The sequence below is a fragment of the Phalacrocorax aristotelis genome, chromosome 8 (genome assembly GCF_949628215.1).
Source record: "Phalacrocorax aristotelis chromosome 8, bGulAri2.1, whole genome shotgun sequence".
NCBI classification, from domain to species: domain Eukaryota; kingdom Metazoa; phylum Chordata; class Aves; order Suliformes; family Phalacrocoracidae; genus Phalacrocorax; species Phalacrocorax aristotelis.
The window spans coordinates 23,094,419-23,108,738 of record NC_134283.1 but is presented as its reverse complement, the minus strand read 5'-3'; the positions used below and the strand labels follow the sequence as shown (position 1 = coordinate 23,108,738).

At 59.0% G+C, this 14,320-nt stretch overlaps 1 protein-coding gene across 2 annotated transcripts in view; it reads left to right on the top strand.

The window, feature by feature from the left end:
• Window positions 1-1,714: 1,714 nt before the first annotated feature.
• RIPOR1 (RHO family interacting cell polarization regulator 1) overlaps window positions 1,715-14,320 on the top strand; it is a 32,802-nt gene continuing 20,196 nt past the window's right edge. The window contains exon 1 of one of the 2 annotated variants that reach the window (XM_075101870.1): window positions 1,715-2,288. Coding sequence is in view for 1 of the 2 variants with exons in the window: in XM_075101868.1 (XP_074957969.1) it covers window positions 10,333-10,411 (79 nt within the window). In the remaining variant the exon portion in view is untranslated. Of the gene's footprint in view, window positions 2,289-10,255; window positions 10,412-14,320 lie in introns of those variants that run through there. The other variant, XM_075101868.1, reaches the window with a different exon arrangement.

The following is a 14,320-nucleotide window of genomic DNA, read 5'->3' as shown; positions in this document are numbered from 1 at the left end:
CTTAAGAAGCCTCAGTGAGGGGACAGACAGGCAGGTCTCCATGCTCAAATGCTTGCCAAGTGGTGCTGGCTTTTCCTTTGCATGAGTTCCGGGTGTTTGTGTTCATGCAGCTGATTATCTCCCCATTTCCTCTCCTGCCTGATGTTTCCTGCCTAGCTTACTCCCTTTTGCTGGCTTTGCCCTTTGTGTCAGGCTTATGTCCCAGCTCTGGGCAGCATCAAGCCTCAGTGTCTCCCCTGCCCACCGTGATGGCAATGTGCAGCTCTGAGCACCGTGCCCTGTGTCCTTTCACTGGGCTGCAGCACAGTGCCCCAGGAGTCACTTGAAATGCCAGCTCCACCTGGCCATCTAGCAGCTCCTTGGGAGTATGGGCAAGGTGGGACAGAGTAAGGATGGTTTAGGATCCTTCTGCTTTTAGCAGCTGATCCATCTCTATTCTGAAGCTGGGGGGCAGGTGCCAACTGGACCAGTGCATTGCCTGTCCTATAACAGGCACATCACTGCCACGGGGCTGCTGGGTCCAGCAGTAGGGAAACCTGGACAACCCCTCGGAGACCCTTCATATAGGGGCACTGGAACCTGGCTGGGGGCATCCAGGGACCATGGGTGGGGAGGTGTCTCCCAGAGCAGTTCAGACTGCTCAGGGACCAGACCTCTGCTGGTCCCTGGGGGGTTGCAGTAGCATCTGGGGCCAAACACATCTCTGCTCTGGGGAGCCCAGGCTCTCAGTGCACATCTTGGTGGTGGGAAAGGCCCATATTTTCCAGGATATTCGACCAACCACCTTCTTTCAGACCAATAGCCACTGCCAAAGACTTGTTGCACCAGGAGCTGGGGGCAGACATGTCCATGGGTCAGGACAGGAGTGGGAAGGAATTGCAAGGATCAGTATAAGACCCAAGTTGAGAGGTAACCTCCCATGCCCAGGGGAGGAAACAGCAGCAGGCAGAGCCCCTGTGAAAGGCAAAGCCTGCTCCAGGAGGACTGGGGCAAAAGAGGAGACTGGGAACAGAAAAGGGCTGCTCCTGTGACAGAGATGCAGCTCTGGAAGTAGAGCAGGAGGCAGGTCACAAACAGCCAGCACATGAAGAAGCACTGGAACACCAGCAGAAGGATGGCCGGTGTGACCAGGGTGGCCGGTCGCAGCAGCTCCAGGTGCAGCAGACCTTCACTGACTGGGGAAGGTCTGGGAGCAGAGGCAACCAGAACTACAGGGACCTCAGCCAGTTGCTGGAGATCCCCTCAGCAGGAGTCTTCTTCCAGCCAAAACAGGTCTTTGTTCTGCCAAGGTGTGGGCAGTGTCCATGGTATGAGGGGACGGGGCAGCAGGATGGTTACGGTGGGGACCTCTCTGTGCCAGGTGGCACTGTGGTCCTGTGGCTCAGAGCTCAGGGTGACCATTGCCAGAGCCACCAGCAGTGGGGTAGACTGATGCTGGGAAGGCTGGATCATCTGAGGACCTGGAGCTCTCTGGTGGGTGTGATGCGGGGAGGGTACTGGGGCCCAAGGCTGCCATCAAAGTACCATGACCCAGCCTGGGCGCATGAAGAATGCGGCTCAGGAGGAAGCATGTCCTGGTCCTTGCAGCACAGGGCTGCCAAGGAAGCTAAGTGGGGCCAGCAGATAATGTGCTGATGCTTCCTCTGGCATGCCGCAGCTGTGGGGCCGGGATTGCTCTGGTGCTATCTGGCCCTGCAGAGGCCCACGCATCACTTCTCCCTCTGCTGTATTCTTGTTAAGCCTGGAGGAAGCAGCTCAGCAAGTTCCACCTCAAGCTTTTAACTCACTTCTGCCTGGCCTGCTGCTCTCTGCTCCAGTTAGCCAGAGCTGGGAAGACTCCACAGCTGCCCTGGGAGGACAGTTTGGTACGGTGCCTTGCTGCAGGCTTTACCTCCCTGGGCACCAGCGGCACTCCCCAACAGGTCTCCCCCAAGACATGTTGTCTCCCATTGGTCTCCCACAGCCACACTTGCAAAGGGTGGACTCTGTAATTGTCATCTCAGCGTGGAGAGAAGGTTCTGAAGGCTTCAGGTGTCGATGATTCCCTCCTTGCTCTCTCTTCCCCCTTTTAGCTGGTTGGATCTGCTGGAAGTCCCCCATGTCTGCTGGGGAGGACCATGGAGGCAGCAGCCTTACCAGCTTTGTACAGATTTAACCCAAATACCTAATTTGGATTGGAGGAAATCCATCTTGAGGAAGAAAATTGCAGCACTTCACCAGCTTTGTTTGAAGAGCTGGGGTTTAATTAAACGCCAGGGTCTCCAGAGGTGCTACCTGCTTCTCCCTGGGTAAGTGGAAATCAGATATATATCTCAGCAACCTTCTCCAGGTCACCTTCTTCTGCAACTGAACTCTGCCAAATTGATCCCCTGCTTCTCATCCGGCCCAGAGGGGACCTCAGTGTCCTGTCAGCACAGGCTGGGGCTGTGTCCTCCCTGGTGTTGGCCACCGTGGAACACCTTTCCCAAGCATTGGTGTCCATGCAGGAGCAGAGGCAGGTGACCCAGCTGTTCAGCCTGCCAGGGTGATGCAGAGATGCTCCATGCTCTCCTGCAAATACACCACGTATGTTGACGTGCCTGTTGCATGACCCAGTGCCCCATGTGCACCCCCAGCATAAACCAGTGGTTTGTCTGAGCCAGCCTGCTCCATGCCCTGGGGACCTGGCACAGCCACACACGTGGATCATCCAAAAAAACCAATGCTACCAGTTTGGGAGCTGTGGAAGCTGTGCTGCCACCTGAACTCAGCACAGGAGCGTGCACACATGGGTTGCAGTGAGGTGCTCGCCCTCCCTCCCACGGCTGGGCTTCTGCCCATGGCTTTGCCCCCAGCGGTGCCCATGAAAGGGGAGCGCTGCCAGAGTGGGTCCTTGGCTGTAGGATGCAGTCCTGCTTTAAAGGTTCCTGCTGGGCGCTTTGGTGCAAGTCAGGCTCTCCCTGCCCATCCCGCATCACTGGCTGGGCCTGAATTTCCAGCTGTTGCAGAACAAGTTCCCAGGAAGATGTGCCTGGAGGTGGTACTATGCCGAGCTGCCAGTGTGCCTCTCTGGTGTTGTGAGTGTGCACAGGGGGCCGTAAGACGGCAGATGGGGTTAAGCTGCCCAGGGCATGCCGTGGGCTGGGGCAGCCTCCCAGCATGTCACCACCCACATCTGTGCAAGCCCCACAAGTGGCCCAGGGACTTCAGGGATATCCCTGGAGATCAGCAGGTACCATCCCAGTCTCTCCAGCCACAGGGTCTGTGTCCCAGCCTTTGTGTGGGACACAGAGCAGCACGTCCTGGATGCCTACTCAGATCTCAGCCCTGCTCCCCTGGAGCATCTTTCCCTCCTTGTTGGCTCCAGGGAGAGGACTAAGCCCCAGTGATGGCAAGAACAAGATCTAAGCTCATTTTGATGAGCTCTCTCCCTGGTGTCCCTTTCCTCAGAGCCAGGGAAGTGACGCTGGGGAGGAACTTGGCTCCTCTTGTTTGTTATTACAGGATAAAGTTACTCTTTAAAGCAGAGCCAGTGCTGTCAGGGCTGCATACCATCCTGGAACATTGCTCCTTCCCAGCAGCTCCAACACGCTTCTTGTTATTATGCTTGCATGGAGCCAGCCTGCTCTCAGCCCCGGGCACAGTGAGGGGGACACAGATGGGGGGTGTCCAAAAAAGAGCCTCGAGGCTCTTTTCCAACCCTGGGAAATTTGGAAGCAAAGGGAAAAGGCCTCTCTCTGGAGACGGACAGCTCTCCTGGCTCTGTGATATGTGGGGCAGAAAGAGCAGAAAGCAAGGGCTAGGAGCAGTGGAAGGGCAGGGGGAGCTGGATGTGGCCAGGGTACACGGGTGTCTGCTGTCACCCCAGAGAAGGGCCAGGGATGCTGCCCTCACTGCAGCTCAGCTGGAGACCCTCTTGAGGGGACAGACTGCTGAGTCCCACCAGGGAAACTGCGCACAGGCAGGGTAGTGGCGTGCCACTGGCACCCATCTTGCCACCCCCCAAGTCCAGCACCAGCTTGGCAGGCAGCACTAGCTCCTGGGATGACACGGAAGGCGGGGCTGGCTTCCCCTTTGAGCTCCAGCCTCTGTCCCCCGTGGTCCCAAATCCAGGGGACCTCCTTTTTCTGTAAGTTGGCACCCCAGGAGATACCCCAGCACCCCAAGACTTTGGAGACATGGGGGTTCCTCAGCAGCACCCTGGCCATCTCACCCACACTAGACCCTCTGGAAGGAGCTGAGGGCTTGCTTAGGTCTTGACAACCCCCCTGCACTGAGCCATGATGTGCCTGTGGGGTGGAGGGGAAGGAAGCCGGCCTGGTGGAGCCAAGCCAAGGAGAGCTTCCTGGCAGTGAGCTCCAGCCTCCAGCGCTTTCCGTGCTGCTGCAGATGGCTCTGAGCAGGATGGAAAGGAGAGGGCTGTGTGAGCCCTTTCCAGCCGTTCCCCAGCCTTGTGCCAGTGGACCAGCTCCGAGGCTCTGACATTGCCGCCTCGGCAGGGTGTCAGAGGGAAGCCTGACTCATCCAGCAGGAGAATGAGACTTGCACATGTAAACAGAGCTGGCCCTGACGTGCCAGGGCATGTGACAGATACAGGAGAGACTGGCTGGAGCCACAGCCTGGGGCTGGTAGCATTGACACATGTGCTAGAGGTGTGTGAGAGGGGGCTTGGCCAGTGGAGAGGCAGAATCAGTCCACTACTGCCCTGTCCTAAGGCTCAGGGGAGTATCACTTGGGGTAGGGAGGATGGGGCAGGATCTGTGCTACCAGCATGTCCCCTCTCCGCTACCCCTGCCCCACCAGTGGCTCTGAGCAACTAGTTTTACCCCTGATCTGCCTATTTGGCTGCCACCACTTTCCTCCAGGGACACCCTTTCCAGCAGGGACCAATTCAGACCAGCAGCACAGGACATGCAGAAGAGGCACAGGATGAGGGCAAAGCTCCTGGGACACCATCTCGTGGTGCCAGCTTCAGGAGCAGAGTGCAGCTTGTGGTGATGGGAGGTCTCCCTGCATCTTCTCTTCTGCAGGGCTGGAGGAAGCATGGAAGTGCCAGGCTTGTGTGCACAGAAGGTCACCAGGAGCCTGTCCCCCTCCCTGGGGCCCAGGATCACTGGGAAACCTCCCAGTTGTCCAATGCACTCTCCAGCACGTGATTTCCCCTTGGGTTTATATGTGCTTTGCTGTGGGATCCAGGCTGGGAAATTATTACAGCCACTTCCTAGCCATGCTTACCCCACACAGCTGGTTTCATTTCCTTAATCCCCATCCCAGCATTTTCTTTGTTGTTTTCTTTGGAGGGGAGGGATCTTTTGTTGAAGCCTGGGGCTTGCTGCAGGGAGTGCTTCCATGCTTGGGTGCCAGCTAGCTGCCCCCGCACAGAGCCGCTCTGTGCTTTTGGGTGCAGGGGGCGCTGCTTGTGAGGGGACAGGGCCCCCGCCTCGGCAGTGCTCAGGACCACTGTGGAGCGGATCAGGGTACGCATAGGGTCTCCTGTGCATTTGCAAACAGCCCCACCAAATTTGCAAACTCAGCCCTTCCAAAGCACCTCATGCTCTGAATTGCCTTTTCCTCTTGCATTCCTTACAGCACTAGCGTGCCTGGCCTGAGCTTTGGGGCAAGGTATTCCTGCAGCAGCTGACTCAGTGGGCTGAGCTTTACCCAGCATGATGCTGAATCCTCAGGCTGCTGATGCTGGACTGTGGTCCAACCATGCCAGCCTCCCCACTGCTGGCCATGTGTGCTGAGCTGGGCTGGTTGCTGGGCTTGTCCATGATCTCAGCTTTCCTGCTCTGTGTTGGACGGTCCCTGAGGGGCTGCAGAAATCTTGTGAATCATGAATACTTTTGCAGTGATTACTCCAGGGTGTGCGTGAGATGGTTCATACCATGCTGAGGTGGGGACAGCTGTCTGGTGGCTGGAGGTGATGTGGTCCCAGGGGACAGTCAGCCTCCTAAGCTGAGCTGGGGCTGGGCTTGAAGATGCTGCCTACCACTTTCCTGGAATGTAGAAGGGAGTTAGGAAAGGGGACAGCTGCCTGGTGGCTGGAGAGTCTGGACTAGCCCATGGCATCCTTCTGGAGCTCCTTGCCCTCCTTGAACCATGCTGGGGTGAATGTGATGCAGTTGCAATCTGGATGTTCTGGCTTTGCTTCAAAGCCCAGGCTTGGGTGCTTGCTTGCCAGACAGAGTCTGGGAAAGCTGACCCGGTGCTGGCCAACACCAAGCAAGTTTGTGACTGCTCTGGGGATGTCCTCACCTCCCTTCTCCCAGCCTTACGGGCAGGCAAAGTGCTGGGACAGGCAGCTCTGCCCCACAGAGAGGGACAGGCTGGGTCAGGGCTGTGCCCCAGACAGCTGCTGCTGCACGCTGGCCCCAAGCGTGCTGGGGAAAGGTTCCAGCAGAGCTCAGAGGTCCTGCTGGCACAGCTTTTCCCACTGCCGGCCAGTTCCTGAGCACAGCCGAGGCTCTGGTGAGTCAGCTGGAGTGCCGGTTCACATTGCTCATGCTGCACCAGCGCCACCCTGGCTCTCTTAGCTTTTTCGCAGGTTGTGTTCCCCAAAAACAGACACCCAGAGGGATGAGGATCCCAGCACCAGGATGCTGAGATGCTCAGCTCCAAGCCTATGGCAGGCCCTGCCAAGCTGAGGCACCTCAGCTGCACTTGGGGTTGATGGCTGATCTCTGAGTGTGCTCAGCACGTGTGGCTGTCCCAGTGCAAGGCTTGAAGCTCTGGCCTGTGCTTACTGCCTTGCTCCAACGCTGAGCAGGAATGCTGAGCATGCAGCAGCTCCAGGGCAGCCGTGGAGGGAGGCAGGCCTGGATCCAAGAGCTGGCCTCCTGCCCTCTGGAGAGAGGGGAGAGGAAGATGTGGCTCCAGGCCCAGCCTGCAGCAAGAAGAGCAATTTGGACAGAGTCCCATGGTGCAGGGGTATGCCGATGGCTCAGACCTTTCTCTGCATCGCAGCAGGCAGATGTGGGCAGCTGGCACAGCTGATTGCTGAAGCTGCCAGGGAGAGGGGAATGTGCTTAGGGTGGTCCTGGGTTACCAGGCTCTAGAAAGCTGTGATCCTGTGCTGGGAGGTGATGGATGATGCCAGCTGGTGCTTAGGGTGCCCTTGCACTCACGGACTCCTGCCTGCACTAGCACCCAGCCGCCTAGTGTGGGCATGGACTGCCGGGAAGCCTCCTCCCATGGTCTGGGTCTAGGAGTATCCATACCCATGCTGGGAAGGTTAACACCTGCCTGCCAGTGGGCATCATCCCTCCTTAAAACCAGGAGGGAGGGCTTTGGAGAGCAGGCAGGCAGGAGGGTGCTGTGGGGACTCAGGTGCCGAGCCTGCCCTTGCTTTTGTTTGCAAAGCTGGTCCGCACCGAGCAAGCTCCTGGTGACCTAGAATAGCCCATGCAGTGCACCAACCTGAGCCTTGGCAAAGGGAGTGTTTAGCTCAGTGTACCCAGTCTGGCAGGGCAGGCAGGAGTGTGGTTGAGGGGAGGAGTGCTGCAGGCAGCCCTGTTGGCCCTGACTTTGGTGTGGTCCCCTCTCCTGATGTCTGCAGAGTGATACAGCTGCTCCCCATCCCAGCAGCAGCTGGGAATGGTGTTTTACCTTGCAATGGTTGTGCATAGGTAAGTGAAATGTGGTGGTGTGGGTCAGTCTGCCTCCAGACACCCCAAATTTTTACTGAGAGCGCTATCAAACCCTGGAACAGGCTTCCTGGGGAGGTGGTTGATGCCCCAAGCCTGCCAGTGTTTAAGAGGTGTTTGGCCAATACTCTTGATAACATGCTTTAAGTTTTGATCAGCACTGAAGTGATCACACAGTTGGACTAGATGATCCTTGTAGGCCCCTTCCAACAGAAAATTATTCTATTCTATTCTATTCTATTCTATTCTATTCTATTCTATTCTATTCTATTCTATTCTATTCTATTCTATTCTATTCTATTCTATTCTATTCTATTCTTCTATTCCATTCCACTCCATTCCACTCCATTCCAATGCTCAGTATCCAAAGACCCACCTTACTGTGAGGGAGCAGGTAGGTATTGCTGGAAGGTCTTTGAGAGGGTGACCCAAGCAACTCTGCACCAAGAGCTTCCTTTGAGTGCTGCATGGGGTCAGCTTCCCCACCTATTTTTTCAGGGGGAGCCCTGGCAGGGGTGTCGGCAGGGTGTCTGCACAGGGCAAGTTCCAAGAGCTCAGCAGAGCACCTCTGCTTGCACTTTGAATGTCCACACAACCTGCTGAGCCATGTTAGCAGAGGTTTCCTGCTTCCCCTAGCTAACCTCACTCCCCTGACCATGTGGCAAGACCTGGCTGCCCTTGGAGAGCTTTCAGGGGTGGGCAAGGTGGTGACACCATCCACAGGGTGTGGTGGGATCCAGCCCCCCACTTGATCTACATGGGATGTTGGATCAAGCAATGACAGCATGGCATGGTGGTGCTGACCACGCCAGGCACATGGTGGGCCGTCCTGGTGGGACAGGGACCGCATGGCACTGGGACCTGGGTTGACTGAGCAACTAGCTGGGTTAAGGGATCCATACATCCTCTCTGCCTGTCTGTGTCAGCCCTTTGGTTTGGCATTTCCCTGGTAGCCGCCAGACCTGCTGTCCTCTCTCCCATCTTTGCAGAGCTTCCCCTTCCGTGTAACCAGGCCAGGGGCGGACTGGGAGCTGGGATGTCCCAGTTCTCACCAGGTGTCCTTGGCAGCAGTGCTCTGCTCCTTGCTGCGGACCCAGGAGAGTGACAGTGGTGCAATGATTTCCTTGTCACTGATAATTGCCCTAGTCTGCTGAGCTCTGAGACATGGCAATGGTCTAATTAGTGCTTTTTCATCACAGGCCTGGCTGGAATGCTGTGTTGTGTTGTCCTTGCACGGAGGATATCTCACCAGGGCTGCAAAGGAATCAGTCCCATTTAAACTTGGGTCGATTCAATATGATCTAGGACAGGTAGGAAAAAGATGGGCTTGGGAGAGAGGAGAGGAGCAGGGTGCATCGCCCCAGAAGGCATGGTGCTGGTCCCTCCCTTCCATCTCCAGGGATGCTTAGAGGTGTCAGGGTTTAGGACCTGGGCTGGCAGGGCAGGGTCTGATCCAGGGCAGCTGTGATGCTCCATGAGGAAGCTAGCACCATGTAACCGCAGCATCTGTCAGGGTGGCAGCCTGTATTCACACCAGGGCTGCCTGTCCCTTAGCTGGGGACGCTGGGAGCACTCCTCTGCTCCTTCCCGGTGGAGGTTGGAGGCTGGTGGGGATGGGGAATGCAGGTTAGTGCCTATGCTTTGCTCTGCCAGAGTGGACTGTGGGGACACCTGATTGAGGCCTTTCAGTACCTAAAGGGGGACTATGGGAAGGATGGGGACAATCTCTTTAGCAAGGCCTGTTGTGACAGGACAAGGGGTAGTGGTTTTAAGCTAAAGGAGGGTAGATTTAGATTGGATATAAGGAAAAAAATTTCTACAATGAGGGTGGTGAAGTGCTGGCACAGGTTGCCCAGAGAGCTAGTGGAGGCCCCATCCCTAGAGACATTCAAGGTCAGGCTGAACGGGGCTCTGAGCAACCTGTTCTAGTTAAAGATGCCCGTGCTCACTGCAGGGGCTTGGACTAGACAGCCTCTTAATGCCCCTTCCAACCCAAAGCATTCTATGATTCTATGACTGGCTGCTCGGCAGAGGTCTGAGCATGGCTCCTGCTTCCCACAGTCGGGGTCGGGAGGTGTGTGTGGGCGGGGGAGAAGGCAGCGTGGGGCGCTGGGTACTGCAGAGGTGGGAGCAACGGTGCTCGGGCGCTGGTTCTGCCTCTGCCACCGACCCACTGCACCGCCTCGGCCGTGTCACTTCACTGCCCAGAGTTGCCGTCCCTGCTACCAGCTCATGGTCTTTCACGGAGAGCTGAAGCCCGGGAGGCTGTAGTGGCCCTCGAGGGGCGGGGGGGGGCTCCAGTCATTCCTTTCCTGGCAGGGACGGGCTGTGGGCGCTGTGCCGGAGAGCCCGGGTCCCAGCAAGCCGGGCTGATCCCAGCGCTCGGGGCAAGGGGAGCGCTGGCTGCAGAGCTGGGGAGCAGGGCGCGGGCATCCCGCTCCGGCCCTCGGTGGGCTTGACGGAGCCCCGCGGGACGCACCGGCGGGTCGGGCCGGGCCGGGCCGGCGGGGACGGGAGCCCAGCCCAGGGTGGCGGTGGCGGTGGCGGTGTCCTGGGGGAGGGAGGCGCTCCCGGCCGTGCAGCCGCCATTGGCGCTGGCCCTGCCGTGGTTTCCTGCAGGAATCACATGGCTCCCGCGTTTCCATGGAGAGAGCCGGGGTGGGCGCTGCCAAGAGCCTGCCCGAGCTCCCAGCTTTGCTCCCCGTCCATGGGACTGGAACAAAGGGGATGCACCCAGCCAGGCCCGCTCTCGCCCCGCGCGTCCTCCCCCGCCTCTCCTGGGACATGTGAGTGCCACCGGCACCCCCGCGACGCCGGTCACGCGTGGGGCGGGGGATAACGGGGGAGGGGGGTTGGTGGCTTTAGCAGGACCCACCTTTGGGGTGGGGGGTGGGAGGCACGTCGCCGCATGGGCACCCGAAGGGGTGCAGGGATGTGCTGGGTCGTGGAGGGGAGACGGGAAGGACGGCGAGGCGGCCGAGGGGCTCCGCTCCCCTGCCCCATCGCCCCGCGGCGGGGCCGGGGACGCCGGGAGAAGGAACCGCCTGACTGCGGGATACTGGGGGCTAACACCCCCCCCGCCCCCCCAAACCCCCCCAGTCCCCCCCTCCCAGCCCCTCCCCGGGGTGCGTGGGCTCCTCCGGCCGCCGTTTGGCTCCCGGGTTTGGGATGGAGCCGGTTGCGTGAGCCGCGCCCTCCCCGGCTTCCCCGGGGTGCCGGGGGCGAAGCTCCCTGTGTCCATGTCGGGCCCTCCCCGAGCTCCCCTGGGAGGCCAGAGCCATCGGTCCTGGAGAAGAGGCTGCACCCATCTCCCCCCCATCACACCCCGTCCACCCAAGCAGGACCCCGTGACGGGGCGGGGGGGGTGGTGGTGTCCCGAGGGACCTGGGTGCACCGTGTCAGCTGGGTGCTGCCTCCTCCTCCTCCTGGGTGAGGGAGCGAGGAATGCTCGGAGGAATTAATGAGACAGATCTCGCTTTGTTGCTGGCCCGATCCTCCTATCTCCCAGCCCTCCCCAGCCTGCCAAGAAGTGCTTGGGAAGGCCTCGCACCATTAACTCTTCCCCTGCTGCACCTCTGGCTGTCCCAGGGCTTGCAAACAGCCTCAGAGGGTTTTACCGTTGTCAGATTCCTGGAAGGGACTATTGAGGCCACCAGGAAGTCCTGGCCTTCCTATAAATCCCATGATGGCTGAGGACCTGTCTCCTGGCCAGTGGCTGAGGAGCAGCCTTGCAACGTACCCCGGGCAGGGCTGGGGCTTGAGGGTATGACGCTGCGCAAAATCAGGCAGCACAGGGCTTGCTGCAGCAGCATTGCCTGCTCTCAGCTGGTGGAGGTCCCCGATGCCTCGCCATGTTCCCCTGGGTGGAGAGGAGCTGCGGTGGGAGCTGGCATGGTGGTGGCCAAGCCCCTGTGGAGGACGCGACGTGATGTGGTTGAGCGTGGGAAAGCAGGCAGCAATGGGCAGCACAGGGATGGGGGATGCCAGGATAGGCAGCTGATGACGTGGGTGTTGGGGTGCAACTAGAGGGTAACTGTTGGTCTGCAGCAGGGATGGTAGTGGGGCATGGGGGGCATCTCTTCCCAACCCTGCCTGAGGCTCCTGGCCAGTGCTCCCACTTTGCCCAGGAATTTGCAGCCTGGGCTGCCTGGGGCGGCCATCATTTGGTGCCTGCTGCTACCCTGAGAGGAGCTGGGCAGGGGCATGGCGACATCCCCCAGGGATGCCATCATGCTGAGCTCCAGCCTGCGCCCGTAGCCGAGGCTTGGTGTGTGCCTTGGAGCTCCTGCTGTGGCTCTGACTTAAAGGACAGGACCTGGGAGACCTTTCATGGGCAGGGAGCTGGCATTTGAGGTCCCCAGGAGACGGCAAAGGCAGACCAAGCCCTGGATTTGCATGGGTTGAGGCCACTGCCAGACTGGGACTAGCTCTCCGCCTCGTGCTTTGGGCTATTTATAGGGCTGCCATTTATATCGCTTCTATTTCTGCTGCCGTGTGGGGATGGTGCAAGGAAGCAAGGGGGAAGGGTTTGAGTCTGCTGCCGACCCGGTGCCGGATGCAGGGTGCCCAGCCCCTTCGGCAAGGGATGCTACTTGCGGCGTTGGTGTCAGCCTGCCTGTGGTAGAGTCTGGCTTGGCACAAGGGATGGTCCTTCTCCAGCCCTAGGGGCATCAACCCTGCAGAAAAAACCCTGCATATGATCTGTGACGTTGGGTTGACAGAATTTTTTGGGGCTGGCTTTGTGGGTTTCTGCAAAAAATAAAATCAGAGGGGTTGGCTGTAGCACCGTGGTGGGGGTAACCACCCGCAGCTCTGGGACAGGGCTTTCCCAGACCAGGACTGGCTCTTGCCTGGCCGCAAGTCACTTGGTGACTCACTGTGGTTCTCCTTCAAGCCATGACAGTGGGTCTTCTTGCCAGAATTGTCACCTCCTGCCCCCTCCGAGGTCTCCCCCATGACCAGGAGCTCTGTGGCCCCTCACCAGGCCGGTGCCTATGTGCTGACACTCAGCTCCCCGCCTTCTTTTGGCCAGCTGTACCCTCTGCTTACTGTGCACCTGCAGAGGCTGGTGTGTGCCCTTTCGTGCCACGTTTCCAGCTGTGGTGACATTCCCAGCCATGCAAGGGTGTCCATGTCCAGGGAGTGCTTGTCTGGGAACAGCCTGAAGTAGCTGCTTCATCACCTTGGCCTTTTGGTGCTGGTGCAACCAGTGTGCTCCTGGGGTGGGTAGCTTCTCCAGGGACTGGGTGATGCTGGGTGGGCAGAGCCTCGGAGCTGGTGGTCCTGGGGCCAGCAGGGAGCAGCCAGGACCAGGATACCAGTCCTGTATCCTACTGAGGGCACGGAAATGGGAAGGTCTTCCCGGGATGTCTGGAGTTTTCTTCTGCCTGCATACAGAATGGCATGGCTGTACACGTGTGTCTGAGCATGGCTGCCCATGGAGGGATTTGTTTGTGTGTTCAGCTGTTGTGGCTGGGGTGTGGATGCTTGGGACAGCATCCCAGGCCTGGCGAGAGGAGGACGTGACAGGGACACCCCCAAAAAGGGTGTGGTTGGGGTGTTAATGCTCATGTCCCTGCTGCGTAGGAGGGGTGGAGGCAGCTGCCCTGGTTGTTTGTGGTGAGCATCCAGGGAAGTCCCCTGAGCTGGGGGAGGTGACCAGCAGCTGCTGGACTGTCCCCTTCCCTGTGCCCACTCCCTGTCCCTGGCCAGGCCAGGGACAGAGATTCATTTAACTCAGTTACCGCCCAGGCTCTGGTGGTGTTGGCTGAGCTCGTGTCCTTCCTCTGCCCTCCCTTGGCAAGGTGTCCCTGAGCTGGTGAGCCCTTTTGAGTGCTGTGCAGGGTGCCACAAGGTGCTCAGAGGAGGTATCTGGTGCCACATGCCCATGTCCTCCTGCAGCATCCTCTGCCACCTTTTGAATGCACAACCTCACCTCCTGCCTGCTCCTGGTGGTCTCCCCAAGGGTGATGCCCAGGATGGTGCTGTGCCATGCAGCTTGCCTGCACTGCCTGCATATCGGCTGCCCCACAGCCCTTTACAGGGCTGCAAGCACAGCTATGGAGAGGCAGGGTCACAGCCTGGCTGTCACCACTCTGGTAGGGAAGCCTGGATGTCCCTTCACTCTGTGTGGCACTGGGGAACACCTGCCCACAGCTCCCGGCAGCTTTAGCGTGGCTTTCTTGTTAACCTTTAATGAGAACAAACAAGTTGGCATGGGCTGTTGCTGCAGGCATGCTGCCTGGCCATGTGCCGGGCACCAGCTCTGCATGGCTGCCAGCACGGCGGAGGCTTTGCAGAAGGCTGGTCAGTCCCAGGGCGGTGCCAGGAGAGATGATTTCCTCTGGGGAGAAGCAGCAAGGGAGTGAAAAGACGGGGGTGGTCCCCTGCCCATGGCAGCCACCAGGTCAGGACTCTGCCCATTGGTGGGGAGAGCCGGGGGAACACATACTGACCAGGTGAGGTAGGAGAGCTGCTCTTCATGGAAGTTCTTGGAGGCTGGGGTGGAGATGGGTACCCCCTGCACTGTGCTTTGTGACGTGCTGGGCTGCCGGCTTCTCTCCATGCCCATGACACTGGCATGGAGGCTGCAGGCAGGTAGGTGACCAGATGCCTCTGTTTGCCAGTGCTGGGATAGGTTTTCCTCAGATGCTGCCTGGGGCCAGCCCAGTCTTACCAGCTCTTCCCTCAGCTGT